The 17,179-nt window shown below is 38.9% G+C and overlaps 3 protein-coding genes across 5 annotated transcripts; all 3 read right to left on the reverse strand.

The window, feature by feature from the left end:
- Positions 1 to 1,122: 1,122 nt before the first annotated feature.
- Positions 1,123 to 3,191, reverse strand: LOC143366845 (uncharacterized). 2 transcript variants are annotated; one of them, XM_076808266.1, is made up of 5 exons: positions 2,762 to 3,191; positions 2,288 to 2,535; positions 1,758 to 1,789; positions 1,555 to 1,667; positions 1,123 to 1,489 (listed from the first exon to the last, which is right to left on the reverse strand). In XM_076808266.1, exons 2-5 carry the CDS (start codon positions 2,519 to 2,521, stop codon positions 1,368 to 1,370), a joined length of 501 nt encoding a protein of 166 aa, XP_076664381.1. In that variant the 5' UTR covers positions 2,522 to 2,535; positions 2,762 to 3,191; the 3' UTR covers positions 1,123 to 1,367. The 2 variants fall into 2 exon arrangements, with proteins under 2 accessions (XP_076664381.1, XP_076664380.1); XM_076808265.1 differs by having other exon boundaries at positions 2,651 to 3,191.
- Positions 3,192 to 3,318: 127 nt separating this feature from the next.
- Positions 3,319 to 9,613, reverse strand: LOC143366839 (sorbitol dehydrogenase). Its single transcript, XM_076808258.1, has 8 exons — positions 9,450 to 9,613; positions 6,878 to 6,911; positions 5,337 to 5,497; positions 4,936 to 5,099; positions 4,594 to 4,778; positions 4,344 to 4,522; positions 4,141 to 4,262; positions 3,319 to 3,960 (listed from the first exon to the last, which is right to left on the reverse strand). Exons 1-8 carry the CDS (start codon positions 9,501 to 9,503, stop codon positions 3,807 to 3,809), a joined length of 1,053 nt encoding a protein of 350 aa, XP_076664373.1. The 5' UTR covers positions 9,504 to 9,613; the 3' UTR covers positions 3,319 to 3,806.
- Positions 9,614 to 11,878: 2,265 nt separating this feature from the next.
- On the reverse strand, positions 11,879 to 14,271 carry Riok2 (RIO kinase 2). 2 transcript variants are annotated; one of them, XM_076808244.1, is made up of 5 exons: positions 14,111 to 14,271; positions 13,574 to 13,715; positions 13,042 to 13,420; positions 12,667 to 12,951; positions 11,879 to 12,574 (listed from the first exon to the last, which is right to left on the reverse strand). In XM_076808244.1, exons 1-5 carry the CDS (start codon positions 14,174 to 14,176, stop codon positions 11,935 to 11,937), a joined length of 1,512 nt encoding a protein of 503 aa, XP_076664359.1. In that variant the 5' UTR covers positions 14,177 to 14,271; the 3' UTR covers positions 11,879 to 11,934. The 2 variants fall into 2 exon arrangements, with proteins under 2 accessions (XP_076664359.1, XP_076664360.1); XM_076808245.1 differs by lacking the exon at positions 14,111 to 14,271 and adding an exon at positions 13,935 to 13,954.
- Between the last annotated feature and the right edge of the window lie 2,908 nt (positions 14,272 to 17,179).

Raw genomic sequence — 17,179 nt, forward strand, 5'->3', positions numbered from 1 at the left:
GGGCCGGAACTAGCAAGAAACACAGACCATCGACGTACATATTCCTCTGACTGGACTTAATATTCCATGATATCCGATGGGCCAGATATGTACCTACCTATGTCAGAGATGTAGGTAGAGCATCGCGCTCTACCGCGCCCATCGCGCGTGCGGCCGGGGAAAGGTGAGGTTTCACCTTTTAGCATCGTGGGGGTGGTTTCTCGGTGATAAAGTGCAAGGAGAATCGCGCACGAGGTCACCCCGTCGGCATCCCCATTGGCAGCCCAGTTTCAAGCTGGAATCGTGATTGGTCGAAGGTCGTGGGTCGCCTCACCTACCCCCTATCCAACGTGACCTCCCACGCCAACTCGCGAGATAACTACCACCCTTCCACCTTTCTCGCGTCTCGCTTGTAGTTTGCCTTCTTCTTCTTCATTCCGTAGATATTTCGCTTCGATTATCGCCACCGAATATCCTAACGATAACGATTAACTGCTAGAAAAATCTGTGGACCCATGGTTCATTGGCTTCAGTCGCTTCGCTTGCAACAGCGATTGCTCATTGCTGCTGTTGTTGTTCCTCGAGAAAGTCCTCCTTTCTCCTCTCCTGACTGTACATCGTACTTATAACGTAATTACTTTAACGTAATTACGCGCATCTCGGTGTGGCCTGCTTCTTGTCTCAGGAAAATGGATTACCTACCCTCCACCCGTCTACATTAACGCGACTTCGATATACGAGCCGTCAATTCAACTAATCATCCACCAATTTTTCCTTTAATTCTCCTTCGTGACAATATACGTATCTGAATTTCCGATCGTTATTTTAACGAAGTGACCATTCTTTTAATTTATTTCTTATATTATTTGCAAGTTAATGATAATAAATTATTAAACAATATTGATTTTATAGATCTTTCTTTAAAACTGGAGCGCATTGTATAGTTTTACTCTATAATATATATTTTTGCTATATTTTATCTGTAACAGTTATACCTAAAACATATATTAACAGTTTTTTACATAAATGAATACTTTTTAAATCATAAGAATAAAGATTTTGTACGTTTACATGGTCCTGAAGTGGGTGTTCCGCTTTAGGTACCATACCGCTTGAGCGAAGCGAAGATTTCAATACCTCCGGTAAATCTCATTTTCCTTTATTGCCAAATATTTCTCTTAACAAACTCTTTGATTTTCTTATAGCCTAAGGTCCACTTAGGATACCTGTTGAAGTCCCGCGTTTTTTTTCCTTCGGATTTTATGTTATCACCCTCCAAAGTTAAGCGTCCCATTTTACCCTACTCTCCCCTGCTATAAGGTGCGCGTTTCTAGATACCTACATATTTAGACTAAGCCGTTTCCTTTGATCCAATTAATATAACGGGATTACGCAAGAATCAGCTTGGATAGTTGGACGCGGAAATGGGACGCGCGCCACCACCTCGCATCTGTATGATAAAGTGAGCATACGCATAATGTATGTACATACTTCATCGCAATCAATGGAGCTGAAATGATTCCCAATTACAGCATAGTTAACACCACTTAGGTATTGTTAGTGACATGTCGTTACCTGCATCGAAATCCCCTCGAGTGTAAACTGCAAATTGTAAATGAAAATCTGATAGAAAGTCAAGTCCGCAAACTTTCTTCGGTGAGTCGCTTGAAATTTTCACCTGCTGGCAGCTGCAACGTTTAAATATGCGTGTACATACTAATACATAGGATACATACGATGTACGTTCCTACGCAGAAACGAAAAAACCATCATGTCACCTCGAACGTTTCCTTCCGCTTTCAAAGTGTATCTGCAAAAATCATAGGATTCATAGAAATGAATTATCGCGATCCGAGCTACTTACTTAGGTAGGTACTTGGGTGTTTTATCGCGCGAGAGAACAGCAAGGTGAGAATGAATCTACCTCTCTTTCATAGTCACTCGACTGAGAACCACAGAAAAACCAAGTTTTCGTGTCATTTTCTTTGATTTAAAAAAACAACTATCGAATCAATTGCCCGGAATTTTTCTGACAATTTTGTTCAGTGTTTGGTCTATTATTTCACTCTTAATGTTTGTAGTTACACTTCTCAATATTGCGTTTTCCCATAAAAGTAGGTACGTATAGATATGTAATCGAAAATGACCAGCAGCACGTAAACAGACGATCCATCGGGCGATTGTTTGTACGATCATCGTTCGTACAGTCATTGCCACTATAGTACGCATACGTGCATGTATGTATAGCGAGCAATGACAATTTAGCGAGACGAATAATTACTGGAATTGCTACTACCTATATACTTACTTTACTAGGTACTGCAGCCGAGGTTGCCGTGGCTACGAAAAGCGTTCGCCGTGCGTCCATTTCGTCGCCATCCACGACAACCTCACCGTCGCGTCCACCTCCACGTCCGTCGATTCTCAAGGGAAACACACCGACGTCGATTGTGTTTGCTCCAAAGACCAAACCGAATACACCGAAATCTTCCAGTCGGGCGAACCGAATTCGCCGCTCGCCGCTCGCCTCGTCCAACCGCATCACTGTTTACATTCCTACTGCCACTCTAATTAATTATCCACCACCCCGATAATAAAGCCCGCTCGGTGCTTTACGCTTTCCCCTACTACTACGCGCCATTCTATTCTCAACTTTAAAAACTTGCTTTACCTGCTTGTATTACGAAAATACTTGGGACAGAACAGAAAAATCGTACATAGCTGCATAGGTACTTAGATAACATTACACGTGTAAACAAGAGCAAACAGAGTTTATACGCACTGTTTTTTAGTATTCTCAAGTGCTGAGTCTATTCGCGATATACGTATATAACTCGGCTCGACTTGATTCGACTGGACTGCAGCGAAGCACGGGCGTGACTCCAAAGCAGACTGTGTGTTTCAAGTGCCCACCACTTGGGTAACGTAGAAGGCTAATAGAAGATGTCATGCAGTGTCATTGTTGGCAGACAATATCGCAGATGGTTAAGTCCCTCTGCCCGTGAATAGTTCTGATTCATAGAGCCATTCAGGGCGGAACCCGACGTACGTATCTATCCTATCGCAAACGTAATCCAGCCCGACTACAAACCACGTACACATACCTACATATGATAAATACGTGATACGGGGACATCACCTGTATTAAAACCTTAACTTGTTCAATCTGCCATCGTTTACCCTCATCCCTTATCCTTCCTAAAACGCACCACAAGTCACGTTGTCTGAGTAAATTTACTACGATATGGGTAGGTACTAACTTGTGTCCAATCAACATTTCTTTAAATAAAGGCTGTTATATGCACATGTACGCTTGGAACAGATTAAACAGATAATAAATTACCAGCAACAAGAACCATTTTATTTACAAACAAAGTTGTTGGATTGGACGCGAAATGTGCAGTCTGATTGCTTAAAAATAATGAAAAAATCACACATTGAAATTTCAATTCTAATTGCACGCAAACGATAAGAAGAATTCATATTCTCTGAGGCATCCAGAGCTCTACTATTACAGATTACGATATCGGCGTTACGCAACGGTATCCTCCTAGTGCAGTTACACAGCGTTTGCGCAATAAAATCTTAAAAGAGAGAAAATTTTCCATCCCGACGTTTATCTCAGGCACGGTAAGAATAACAGCCGGTCTACATATGCACATATGTAAGTATATACGTACATAGGCGTACCCGTCGCATGCGGCACACTGTCTTTCAGCATAACATCTATGTTCTATGTACATATTAACGTATGGGGGATAGTATTCTAAGACGGCATAGAGTTATAGAATGTACGTGCATTATCGGTGCCCTCAAACGATTCAACTCTAGTTACAATGGATCATGACCTTAATGACACCATCTTGTCCTGATTTAGAAGTGTCGAACGCCTTTACGGTCTCCTCTAGTTTGAAATTGTGAGTTATCAACGGTTTCACGTTCAGTTTTCCAGTGGCCACGAGATCGAGGGCGTCGGCGTAACTGCAAAACCAGAAGAATAGGATAGATATATATGTATCTGTACGAAAAGAGAGTAAAAGATTCGGGTGTACGCGAAAGCTCGACCAGATGCATAACTGTAAGAACTTATTCTATAAGGGCAAATGCAAGTAAAATGCATCGGTAAGGTACAAAATGGTACATGTAGATTATAGAACGTACTCGTTTACGTATCGAAACACTCCTCTGAGGTCAACCTCTCTTATCAGCGCATGGATCAATGGAATTTGAACCTCTGGTGCACCCATCCCTACAAAAACTGCCACTCCACCGGGTTTAGTCGCCTGAAAATACACATAGAAAGCGTCGGTAAGTCCAGTCCGATCGATGAGAAGAAGGCGAACGAGGTAAAACGTAAAACTCACGAGGATTGCCAAGCGGATGGAGGCCTGAGCTCCGCTCGCGTCAATCGTTTTGTCCGGTTCTTCTCCGAAAAGCTCGCAAACTTTCTGTACAGTTTCGGCCTCCGTGTACTCCCTTTTCACTAAGAGTGTGTCGTCAGCGCCAAGTGTCTTCGCAACGCTCAACCTTGATTCCAATAAATCTGAGGGATAAAAGAAATTCAGGTTTAAATAAAACGACTACAGGCACGAAAGTTGGAAAATACCTACGTACCAGTAATGACAATTTTACTAGCACCCATCGCCTTGGCTACCAAGAGTGTTACGAGGCCGATCGGCCCGGCACCCAGAATCAACAACCTCGAACCGATACCAATATTCGCGCGTTTACACGCGTGTACTCCAACCGATAGAGGCTCCAACAGTGCTCCTTCCTCCAGTGTCATGTGGTCTGGTAATCTGCAGCACAGGTATGTGCGTGATACACGAGTTTCTTACAGGTGCTTGCAATAATCAACGTTTAACAATAAGATGAAATAACACGAGAAGATAAAGTGGTAAATGAAATCTCTAAAATGGTATCTACATAATTTCAAGTTAATAGCAAGTAGTTTACTTGAAACAAAAGTCCGCTGCATGCTTGTAGAAACGTCTCAAACTGCCGTGCACCGGAGGCGTGGCACAGAAGACTATATCCTTACACAAATTGTACCGTCCTTCCTTACAAAATGTACATGTTCTGCAGGGTACACCCGGCTCGATAGCTACTCGATCGCCAACCTGAAAGCGGAAAGATACGGTAAATGTTACAAGGAAATTAAACACATGTTACACATGTGCTGAGAATTGCGTCATAAGCATTCTACCAAGCAACCACCAAGCTGTACATAATACCATAAGTACGTAGGTATACTCGAGTGTACGACTCGACGCCGACGACGACGCACGGGGCGAACGCAACGTCACGAACAAGATAAGGAGCAGAAAATATTCCATTCCGTCCTTCATTCAACCTACCTTCAAATGTTTCACGTTCTTGCCGAGCTTAGAAACCGTACCAGAAGACTCGTGGCCCACGATCATAGGCTCGCGCACCACAAAGTCGCCTATTCGACCATTTACCAGATAATGAACGTCGGAACCGCAGATCCCAACGCAACCCATTTCTATCAGCACCTCTAGAATTACCAAATAATGTTTCTGCGTTAAAAGCGCGACCCACTGAATAGGCACCTATCGTTGCCTACTGTTCATCGTCCGGGCATGGGACCGTTACGAGCAACGAGCAGCTTGTATGGAAGTATGTACCTAGGTACCTAAATTCCACTAGTACTATGCCTACGACCACGTCGTCACTCCTTTCGTACCTGTTTATCCTCTTTACCCTCTTTACCTGACAATGAGATATTAGCTTGTCTAGCGGACGACCCAAGCACAGCAACAAATATATAATAATTACTTATGGATTTATATAGCCGAATTCGTATCACCTCGCGAATAAGAAGAGAGGTAGAATTTTTCTCGAAAAGGTGAGAGGAAAGCTTGATTTAATTAAAATACGCTTATCGGACGCTTAATTAAAATTTTATACTCTGCTCTCGTAATCCCACACCTTGAATATGGCTCCTGCATATGGAACCCACACCACCACTGCCATGTCAAATGTCTGGAGAATGTTCAGCATAAGTTTCTGCGTTTTGCTGCGCTTAAAATTGAATCCCCCCTCTCTAGAACTTGTCATGACTACGAACCCATCTTAAAGCTTAGTGGAATGCGCACCCTTGAGCAACGCAGATTTATCTGGGATATGGTATTCATTTATAAGGTGCTAAACAATTATATACATTGCACCGAGATATTGTTACTATTCAAGCTACATGTACCACCTAGGATACTGAGAAGACTTCCCATTTTCCATCTAAATTCTTACAGAACAACTTTCAGTAAGGGTATCATTATTAATAGACTATGTAAGTCTGCTAACAAAGTTGAACCTCTGGTTGACTTCTTTTCCGGATCCCTATATACGTTCAAGAGCGCAATAGCTAACTTAGTAGAAGACCTTATACCTGCATATAAGTTATCAATAATTAATCCCAAATTATGTTATGTTCTTTTAAATTGTACACTCGATACCATTTACTCGTGTCTGTGCCAAAGGGTAATATCCGTAAATAAATATTATCAGGACCGTTCCTGGGTTTTGGCCGCTCAGGTGCAAAAACAATATTGCTGCCCTTATTAATTCAATATTCTTTAATTGAGAATTTAATATGCAGTGTTTACTTTTATATCTATACATGCATAATTTCAAACAGTTATCATGGAAAAGAGTTTCGATTATTATTCTTATTAATCGAAATTTTATATATAATAAACGGCCTGCAGCCGCCCCTAGGTTTGGCCGCCCGGGTGCGGGGGCACCTTCTGCACCCCCGCCAGGAACGGTCCTGAATATTATTATAATTTTGCCTAAAAAAATAATTACATTCCCGAACCATTACTGCAAGTATGAATTTATCCGTACTGTGGGTCGAATAAAATTAAAGGTCACTTACCACCCTGGTCGGGCTCCTCGATGGGAGTTTGTTCCTGAAATTAGAAAGATGCAAACATTCAACGACAAAGAACAATAAACCTTAAAGTTTAGTTTAATTTTTACATGATAAACTACTTCTTCCAAACAACTTAGTGGACCGGGCAGACAATGCGATAGTGGACAGAAATTGAAACATTACTTTTTTATTTTAAAATTGTATTTCATCTGTTTCTTTCTTTTGTGATAAAATCTGTAGCTGTAGAAAACTTTCTTTCGTTTTGAGTGGATGTTGACTTAATCCTATGTAGCACATCCAAAAGTTATGGTAAATTGGGTGTCCTTTCAGTGGACTGAAAAATATGAAATTCCTTTGTAAAAGTCCAGATTTATCATCTTCTTGGTAGATACTAATTTCTTGGAGGCTCCCTGCGATTGCTATCTCTAATTATTTTCTTAATGGTAATTCTTCATTTTGAGGACCCGCAAATTTTCCAGTATTTTCAGGAGAATCATGGTTACTGTTATATTTTCCGAAAAGTCTAGCTGCTTAAAAATTGTTTTGGCGTTATATACATATCTGTCGTGGATACTAAATGACAAACGCGTCTTTTGAATCTTTTTGAAGAGATTTTCCATTACCTATGCAACAATTTTATAAGAGATACAATAGTTTTGTCTCTTCTTTTCGATATTCCTTCTTTAATAGCCACAAGAAACTCATTACTTAATTCAGTAGGTATACAATTTTTCTAAATTGTTAAATAAGAATTTAAGAGCACCTTCACCAGTCAATAATGTCGAATCTTCTCTACTGAGATTTTCTATTGTAATTCATATAGGTTCTAATGCTACTAAGATTTATTATAAATTGTAGATGTGCTTATACGTTCGCGATTAACTAGTAATATACAAATTGAACTAACTAAAAATTCAATTTCGAAAATAAATGAGATTTATAATAATTTTCGTAGACTTAAGTTTCTCGAGAAAAAATAGTATTTCTTGAGAAATAAGAAATAAGCATTTATAAAATTTCTGGAGAAATTCTCGAGAAAGAATTCTCGAGAAGGAACACTGATAGTGTTCGACTTCTTAGCGCATCCTATTTGCATAGAACATGATCGACTCTAATGTGGTAATGACACGAAAGAGATTGAGTATAACAAGCGAATGAGGACAGAAATAGAGGACCTTCTATGAGCGTATGATTGATTCGTCTCGTCTAATTTGCTTCCGTATAGGTGTTGTATACATCTTAATATATAAAGCAGAAAGCTTCTATATGTCTGTGTGTTTGTCTCTGGCCTAAAAACTTTTGAACGATAAATTCTGGGATCACGAAATAAGCCTCAACTCATTGTCCTACCAATCCAGACGAATGCGACTATTTTCATAAAAAAATGAAAATTTTTTTTTTATAAAATCAGAATCTAAATTTCGGGCGAAGCTGAGTAGTAAAGCTAGTATCACATATACCGTACCGTACCGTGCCGCCTCGTACTTGACACTAAAGGTGCGTATCGACGTCGCGAGGATTGCACGGAGTCTGGAGACTACCTCGACATGATCACTTTGCGAACCGAAGGGATCATGTCGAGGTAGTCTCTAGATTCTTCACTCCGCGAGGCGTGCTTCGCGTGCAATCCTCGCGACGTCGATACACACCTCTACAGTGGCTGTTGAAAAACTTAATCGCGCTGACGGCAACCAACATTTGAATTAATAATTGAGAGAGAAAGCGAGGAAATGAAATTGAGGATTACTTTCGACAGGGTAAATATTTATATACGCCCGTAGGTACCGTACAGTGCCCAGGGCCGTTCCTGGGTTTTGGTCGTTCAGGTGCAAAAACAATATTGCCACTCTTATTAATTCAATATTCTTTAATTAAGAATTTAATATGCAGTGTTTACTTTTATATCTACACATACATAATTTTAAACAGTTATCATGCAAAAGAGTTTCGATTATTATGTTTATTAATCAAAAGTTTACATAAAATACGTTTGGCCGCCCAGGTGCGGGGGCACCTTCTGCACCCCCGCCAGCAACGGCCCTGGCAGTGCCTATTTAACGTTTAACTTTCCTTGTTATTAGTCGTGCCCGAATTCATCAAGGTGAGAAACAGTAACCTTTCAATCGCACTATCTATAGAATAGGTATGTATCTACATCTCGAGATGCAGACAGTACGAAATTTCTAAAAACTGTTGGCTAAAGGTAAAACGTGACAGTTATCATAACAAGTGTTTACCGATGTGAGAAAGCAATTGTGCAAGTTGTGGTAGTGTAAAAATAGGTAAGTTTCGTGGAATTCTTTCGTCTAGTACCTACCAATTGCCTACACGGTAGAATGCTGAATGATAAATCTTTTATTCATAATCACAAGCAGATAAAAAGAGGAAAAGAAAGGACAACCCTTTCGCGCTTATAAAAGCGTTGAAAAAACTTTCCCGACTCGATAGAATACAATAGAAATAGAAATTAATAAAAGGTGAAATTTTCTTCAATAATTGAAACTATTCCATTAGTTACATACAGTACAGAGATAGTAGGTTTGCGTGCAAGTTATTGGTTAAAATTCATACTGACCAGCCGAAGATCATTAATGCCGTAGAGAACAGCAGAGAGATTGTCCTTGGCCATGACAGAAGACGACGGTTGAGATTCGAACGTTTCAAGTTTAAAGTTAAAAAGCTCCACGGAAAAGTTTCGCAAAGAGCGCTGGCACCAGACTCGAACTAGGGAAGAAGCGCGCAGTTTATATATATATATAAACTAATGCGTTATATAAGGCAGCCGCGCACGGTTAGTTCTCCCCATCACCACGACGAGCTGTTCTTATCGTTCCTACCCTGCAGAAACGTTTTCGTCATTGACAAACATCTCTCTGCGTTAATTGCTCGCGATAACTATACTTTCCTCTCGTCCCTAGCGAGTTGGTAGTAGGTATGTACGTATACGTATAAGTAACACCGTTCAATCTCTCGTTTACTTTTTGTTTTGCTTCTGGAGTCGAATGGGAGGAACGAAAGCACCGATCGGTCGCCGTCTAGGTAGATTTGTACATATTCGGTTCAAAGTTCAGGTCGTTGATCCGTTGCGAAATTCTATCTATATTTATATTTGTGGAAACTAATAGCGAATTCGGTATCTCGCACTGACTCTGTGCTGATGCCAGCAAATGAGTTGGATTAATTGTTTCTGATAGAGACGAAGATAGGTCTATAAGAATCAACCAATCCAAGTCACTTTCTGGTACCAGCACAGAGTCAGTGCGAGATAGCGAATTCGCTATAAAGGTTTACTTTAAGGCGATCACGGGGCAACGAAGCAACCATCAAGGCTAAAAATAACTTGTTCGTAAAAACTGGAACCGACACTAGCCGAAATTTTGCTGTTATTCAAGCTTTGCAGTGAACCTACAGAATACCTGCTACGATGTAGAAACTCCGTTCGACTAACAGCTACACTGTTGGAAATACGGGATTCGAAGCAACTTTCGTCTCGAGTAACCGAACACCTATAGCGTGCAACCTTACGAGCGATATATCTTAATCCTATATGTATATCAATTAATGACGATTCACAAGAACAACACCGGCACTCACTGATATCAACTACTATTTTCCAAAACGCGCACATCTATTTTAAACAATTTCTTATGTTTCTCGTATCTCGGGCACTAGGTAGGTAATGTCACTCACGAAGCTACGCAGCTACACCCCTCAAACCCAGAATCAGAGTGGAATCAAAGGCCGGTATTCATAGTCGCTACTTATTCTTAAGCAAATGCTTAAGCATTCGGCATCCTTTACTAGCTACTAGGTTAGTAGATGATGCCGCATGCTTAAGTATTTGCTTAAGAATAAGTAGCGACTATGAATATCGGCCAAAGAATTTTAATGTTGCAGAAATTTACGAATTCAGCATTAACCTATAAGCAATCATCATTCTTTGCATATACTTACGTAATACTACCTCAGTGGCGCACCCAGAACGGGCTATTCTGTAAATAAATTTGAATAATCACCTAATGAATTTTACTGAATTTGCATTGAACATATGTCTATCCAGATATTAAATATTAAATTAACATTTGCTCGCATTATCAGAATGTAGGTGGGATTTAAGTTTCAAATGATTTGTCTTCCTTCTAATAAACGTGGGATCATTTGAAAAGAACAATTACAGAAAGCATTGATACCCCGTAACCGTGTTATCCTTGCGCTCTACGAGTGGCGAGATAAAATTGAAAGCTTACAAAATTACCAACTCTTGGTATCGTTCGTTGATAAAAGCCAAAAACAAAAACACTGTTTCGATTATCGAGCAACAAAGATTAGATAAATAGTACTTGGGAAATATCAGTGTCTCCGCCTTCACCGCCATCTCCACCTCCACCTTCAGCCCCTTCTTCCATTCCTTTTACCCCACCCTTTATTTTTAACAACCGACTTGAGGCCGTCCCGTCCCCCTCGCCCCTCCCTAAACATGGACAAATAGGAAATTAGGAACGGTTCGTACATTATAATTTTAGCTCTGAATTCTCTTGTACAGAGTTAGGAGCGATGAGGCCGCAGTGAATGGAGAAGGAAACACCTACAGGAGTGGTGGTTCTGTGTGCATGAACTGCGCCTGCGTCAGGTGTTTCCCCCTCCATCACTGTGGCCCCATCGCTCCTAACTCTGCTCTTGTAAGATAACGATATAATATATACTTGTTATATAATGTAATACATATAATAAGTTACACAAGTTCGTACCTCTGACTTTTCGGCTGTATGAAGAAAAATACAAGATTCCGATGAGAATCGGATATTCTTCAGAGTTAATAAAACAGTACCTACATAAATCCAAAGAAATCGATCGATTTTCGTTCTTTCCTCTTACTTTCACCCTTTCACCTTTTTATACAGACTCGAGGAATGTCGTTATACATGTACATATATGCATGTGTACTTACATACATAGTTACAAAGGAATTGGACCGCCATTCGAGAACGAAAAGAATCTAACGTATTAATGAATAAAACTTTATTATTGTTTGCATTATTTTCTCGCATGTTGTGGTGCTTTTATTCCCATCCCCATATTCCAGTCGATTGCTTAATCGTATCCCTGGTCTCTCTTCTAACTCTAGTTACCGCGTTCGCTTCCCCTTTCACAACAATTCTTCTGGATTGTCCTCTCTTGTCGCGTTTCTGCAACGCCACCTTCACCTTGCTTTTAATGAGTTCTGGAGCTATGGTAGCGGTTGTTGTCGCGCTATAAATACTCTTTGCCTGTTCGTCTTCGGAATCAAACGTTTCCATGCTAGATTCGTTATGGCGATCAACATTTATATCGACGTATCGAATATCTCCCTCTGTTATTTGATTTTCCAAACACGATGCGATTGAATTTTCACTCCCGTTTCTCGCTGATACCGATGTACTAGTCTCCGATACACAGCCAAATTCATTCTTCATGGAGTTCTCAACTTGCAGTTGTAAATAAGCAATTTCATTTTCGTCAACAGTTTCCTTTCCATCATGTATTTCTCTCTCCAACTGTTCTTCAACTTTCGCTTCCTTCTGCTCCTTGTCCTCTACCTGCTGCTCCTCCTCCTCCTCCTCCTCTTTTGCCTCGACCATTCCCATTTCTTGTAAAAGATCCTTTTCCATCTGTTTAGTAAGGCCACTGGCCTTAATTTCTACGTCGATGCAATCCTCTCTTCTAAACATAAATTAACTATTATAAACAAATACCTAGGCGCGAGAACCAACGAATTATTTTTCAACTTACTCGTTCCAACATTTAACACTTACGAAATGTCTTGAAACGATGGGTATAACTCGCTTTCATAAGCGAAACGTCTTTTAAAGAAATCGCGAATACAATTCACATCCCTATCGAAATAGATTTTGGCATCGACATGCTCGGTGGAGATCATTTGTGGAAAATCTATAAGAATTGATTTTCCACTGCTGGTTATCATGATGTTAAATTCGTTGAAATCGCCATGAATAACACCGTGGTTTCCAAGTTTTACTATCAAATTCATTAACTCGTCATAAAGCGATTCAATATCGTCCACTTCGTACACGCCACATCTAAAACACGAAATGAAATATTGATTAGAACTCTACGAATACATCAAATAAGATGACACGAAAGATAGCGAGATATAACAGTTAACGCACAGGGGTCCACCTTCAACCAGCTCCATAACGACGCAATGCCTGTTAAGATCGATCGGCTTTGGTACTGGAAATCCTCTATCGTAAAGTGCTTTCATATAAGCGAACTCTCTTGTCGCAGATATTCTTGACAAGTACAACCACGACACTGATTTCCTATGCTGATGATAATCTCGTTTACCTTTGACGTTTCTGAAACACGTTCTCCCTAATCTGTGCAGCTTTAAACAAACTGGATTCCCTTGTTCGTCGGCAACTATATAAATGTTGGATTCTTTTCCCACACCTATTTGATTGCCAAAAGAAACGACAGTACCTCTTTGTGCCAAAACTTTTAGAGCTAAATAATCGTAGCCAGCATTCGTCAATCGATAACCATCGTCTAAAAAGACATAAGAAATACTTTGTCATTCTAGTTTCTATGCATACTTGTTGTTCTCTCTGGTCAATTTGTAAAACAATAATTCATTTTAATAGGCAATTGAAACTATGCGTAAAGCATTTTGCCATCGAATGATCTTTAGTACCAACTAACAATGTTTCCCACGTTCATAACTGAGAAGTCTATGCTTGCACAGTTCCTTCATTAACTTATGGACTCCGCCATAACGCAAATTTGCTATCTGAGCAGCGAGCGATGCAGGAACGAGTTCATGATTTTTCATTCCCATCTCGATCTGAAATGTCAAACACTGGCATAGAAAACGATTCGACGCAGCCTTGGAATGTTAAAAGACTGGTTGACGCTAAAATAAGCATTAATAGGCATTAATAGGCACTAACAGGGAAGCATGTGCTTTCTGACAAACATCTTCCTTCGAAGCATAATTCCTCTACTCTTCCTAAAGTTAACAGTTTATAAAACCTCGGCGATTCAATTAAACAATTACACATACAAGTATATCATTTCTCTAGAAATTTCTTCAAGTGTATCGTATGTTTATGCAAGTATGTTGAAACGCCAAGTACCGAAACTTGAATGTATAACCTTAAAATACATTCAGCAGATTTAAAAGAAAACTAAACACACATAAGTACAAGATTAAACTATTCAAAGTATACAAATCCATACCGCTGTTAAAACACGGAAATCATCCCTGGTTAAGTAGCGTAAAATTGTGACGTTCAATTTCCCCATCGTGGTTCATTTACATTTACCTATACTCGTTACCCGCCAGAATCTGTTACAATACTTTCAAACTGTTTCTTACGTAGTGCGTATGTCGTCGAATAGGTATGGTAGGCATGTATATATGTATGCATAGGTACCTATAATCTATATAAAACAAATCAAATTCTAAATCGTATTAACGTGATCCGACTATACCTACAGAAGAAAGCATAAAATATATTCTGGAACACCAGAACAGCAGGTGATTAACGCAGCAATTTCAATTCGTTGCTCCAGCTCCAGCCCGCTCCAGTCTCAGTCATGTAGGTCATGTAAATGTCGCTACATATATGTACATATTCATATTTTAAATCAAGAGCGGATCCAGAGGGGGCGACTCCCCCCCCCCAAGAGTAATAAAATAGAAAAATATTATAACATTATGTACTATTCTGTATAAATAATTAATGTGAATTTAATTATATAGTCTATAGTATCAGATAGAGATATTAAAATATAAATTACAAGCAAATTTTAAATCTTGTAAAAGAAGGTTAAAAAATGTACTTACGTACTTTTACATATTTCTCCCCCTCCAAGAAAGACTCCTGAATTCGCCACTGTATTAAATGTGGCTCTCTTTGAAAGAATGAGTCTCAATATTTGAAATATTCAATGTAAAATTTATTCGTCTTATTTCGTATATACATATCACAATTGAATTATTATATGCACCATTTAACGTACTATTTTCCAGTATTATGCCAAAATATACCGAAAATGTATAACGTATACGTATTACTATATGTTGCTTCTTTTTAACTATAAACCTATAGTTTGGAATCTAATAATCGATTATTAATTATAAAGGTTCGATTGAATTACGATTCAGGAAAGAATTATTAATATTAGTATTTTTATCGTTGCAACAATATATGGTATTCATAGGTCCTCATTTTCCAATGCTGCGAAGAGTCACGCGCTCATTAAATCAAGGCGATATGAAACACGTTAGACGTTAACAATACAACTGATATAAGATATTAAAGCCAAACTTGAAGCAATAGAAAACAGTATCGGTACTTTACTTCATCGAATTTATTAAGGTTGATAGTTTACCAATATATACAAGCGACAAACAAATAAATTTACTTGAATTAAGAATTCAAGTGCCAGAGTGCGTGCAAGTTTATTCAACGTTTAAAGGATAGGACCGACAAGTCGGGAGACTTATAGCGAATTCTGTACCTCGCACTGACTCTGCATTGGTGCCAAAAAATGACTTTGATTGGTTGATTCTTATAGAGCTATCTTCCTTTCTATCAGAAACAACCAATCCAAGTCATTTTCTGGCACCAGTGCGGAGTCAGTGCGTGGTACCGAATTCGCTATTATTGAAAAGACGACTATCTTACGCGGGAACAATGAGAAATATACCTAGACCTTGTATCTTACTTCGCTAACACGTACAATGTAAAAATCGACGTTTCATTCTATCAGTACTGGAATTAAACTTACAAAAGTTAACATTAGCATGCGAAAGAAATGAAACAAGTATAAAGGAACGATAATCATCACGCAGATTCAAAAGATTCTTTGATGATGTCGGAAGAGAATTGTAATCGCACCATTTCCCATAGAAATTCTAACGAGGGTCGATATTATAACAGTACATCTATAACGATATCAAATGTTGATATTCTTAACAAACTTTCATAAAAAATACCTATTCCAATTCACTTGTTTAGTACTGTGTCAAACCGTGACATGGCATTGAAATAATTAATTACACTAATCGACTATACCACATTATACACACATATGTATAATAAGTAGTGGAGTTCTTTCAGTCGCGTTTTATTTTCCTCTTTTCTGTTGGAATTATTGTATGTATTGTTCGTCAAATGACGCAAAATTGCATTACACCTTGAAAAACTTTACAACATCGCAGGACAAAGTATAAATTCTTATTTATGCGTATAGTATAACTTACGTGTATACTAACTGTGCAATTTTCAATAAACTCTAATGGAAGGATAGAACTTCTTCCGAATATTATTACACTTATCAGCTATTTAATTATTTAGTTCATATTTTGACCGGTTGCACGGCGGAAAACATGCTCACCACTAAATAATTCCAAATATATAACGTACACCTACACTTAAAATCGTACATTGAAATAATTGAAAGCAAACAACTTTTACGCTTGATATACTGTTACCAAAACTTTTTATTTCATTTCAGTGGAAAGTATTTCAATAAACGACCAGGGTACCTATGTATCGATAGGCTTGGCGAATGCGAGGAGCACAACTTTTCTTTTCGTTTTTCCTATCGTCCTCACCGATATAATGCAAGATTAACGACCGGCAGTATTTTATAAACCGCGGAGGATGCAATGCCGCTTTTATTGTTATTGATACATTAATTACATAAATGCTATGAAAATTTAAACAGAATTCACACTAGTAACAATGTTGAAATAATCGACAAGAAAACACGAGATCGTCCTAGTCATTTTGCTGTCTGACCCCAAAACTGCCGTGTACCAACGTACCAAGTAATGCAATGTAACATGTGTGTACTTATGTCTTTGATAAGCGGTGACGCGCGTAGAGCCCTGTGTCGTAAATGAAGTCGTATCAGATTCATCAACAGATAACACGATTTTATGATTCATATTTCAGAGCGCGCGCATCCCTAGATTACAACCAAAAGTCGATATTGTCACTTTGGATATATGTAGGTATGTTTGCACTACATGCACTCTAACGCATCGTTCTATAATTTCTGAACGTAACTGTCACATCGTAGTATGAACCAGTAAGTTACATTCAATTGCAATTCCGCAATTCTATATGAAAGTAAGCTTTGAAAAAAAACTATATTTCGCAAGTCAAAGGTCAACAAAAATTAGTGAGAAATTTTCCACCTACACATGTCATAGATTCTCGATCGCACGGGATTATTAAAACGACACTTACCGCATTATTATGTTATCTGTTTCTTTCTTGTTTTGTTTTTCTC

This window comes from Andrena cerasifolii, chromosome 3 (genome assembly GCF_050908995.1).
Source record: "Andrena cerasifolii isolate SP2316 chromosome 3, iyAndCera1_principal, whole genome shotgun sequence".
Taxonomy (NCBI): domain Eukaryota; kingdom Metazoa; phylum Arthropoda; class Insecta; order Hymenoptera; family Andrenidae; genus Andrena; species Andrena cerasifolii.

What these genes read in the sequence shown, in the direction of transcription:
- LOC143366839 (XM_076808258.1), bottom strand. Translation starts at nt 9,503, where the DNA reads ATGGCCAAGGACAATCTCTCTGCTGTTCTCTACGGCATTAATGATCTT. An exon ending in GCATTAATGATCTTCGGCTG is followed by an intron (nt 6,912 to 9,449) that starts GTCAGTATGAAT and finishes TTCTAATTTCAG; the next exon opens with GAACAAACTCCCATCGAGGA. An exon ending in GCAGCGGACTTTTGTTTCAA is followed by an intron (nt 4,779 to 4,935) that starts GTAAACTACTTG and finishes CCTGTGCTGCAG; the next exon opens with ATTACCAGACCACATGACAC.
- LOC143366845 (XM_076808266.1), bottom strand. Translation starts at nt 2,521, where the DNA reads ATGCGGTTGGACGAGGCGAGCGGCGAGCGGCGAATTCGGTTCGCCCGA. An exon ending in AGCGGAAGGAAACGTTCGAG is followed by an intron (nt 1,668 to 1,757) that starts GTGACATGATGG and finishes TAAACGTTGCAG; the next exon opens with CTGCCAGCAGGTGAAAATTT. An exon ending in TCGAGGGGATTTCGATGCAG is followed by an intron (nt 1,490 to 1,554) that starts GTAACGACATGT and finishes GAATCATTTCAG; the next exon opens with CTCCATTGATTGCGATGAAG.
- Riok2 (XM_076808244.1), bottom strand. Translation starts at nt 14,176, where the DNA reads ATGGGGAAATTGAACGTCACAATTTTACGCTACTTAACCAGGGATGAT. An exon ending in ATTTCCGTGTTTTAACAGCG is followed by an intron (nt 13,716 to 14,110) that starts GTATGGATTTGT and finishes TTGACATTTCAG; the next exon opens with ATCGAGATGGGAATGAAAAA. An exon ending in CCATCGTTTCAAGACATTTC is followed by an intron (nt 12,575 to 12,666) that starts GTAAGTGTTAAA and finishes ATTTATGTTTAG; the next exon opens with AAGAGAGGATTGCATCGACG.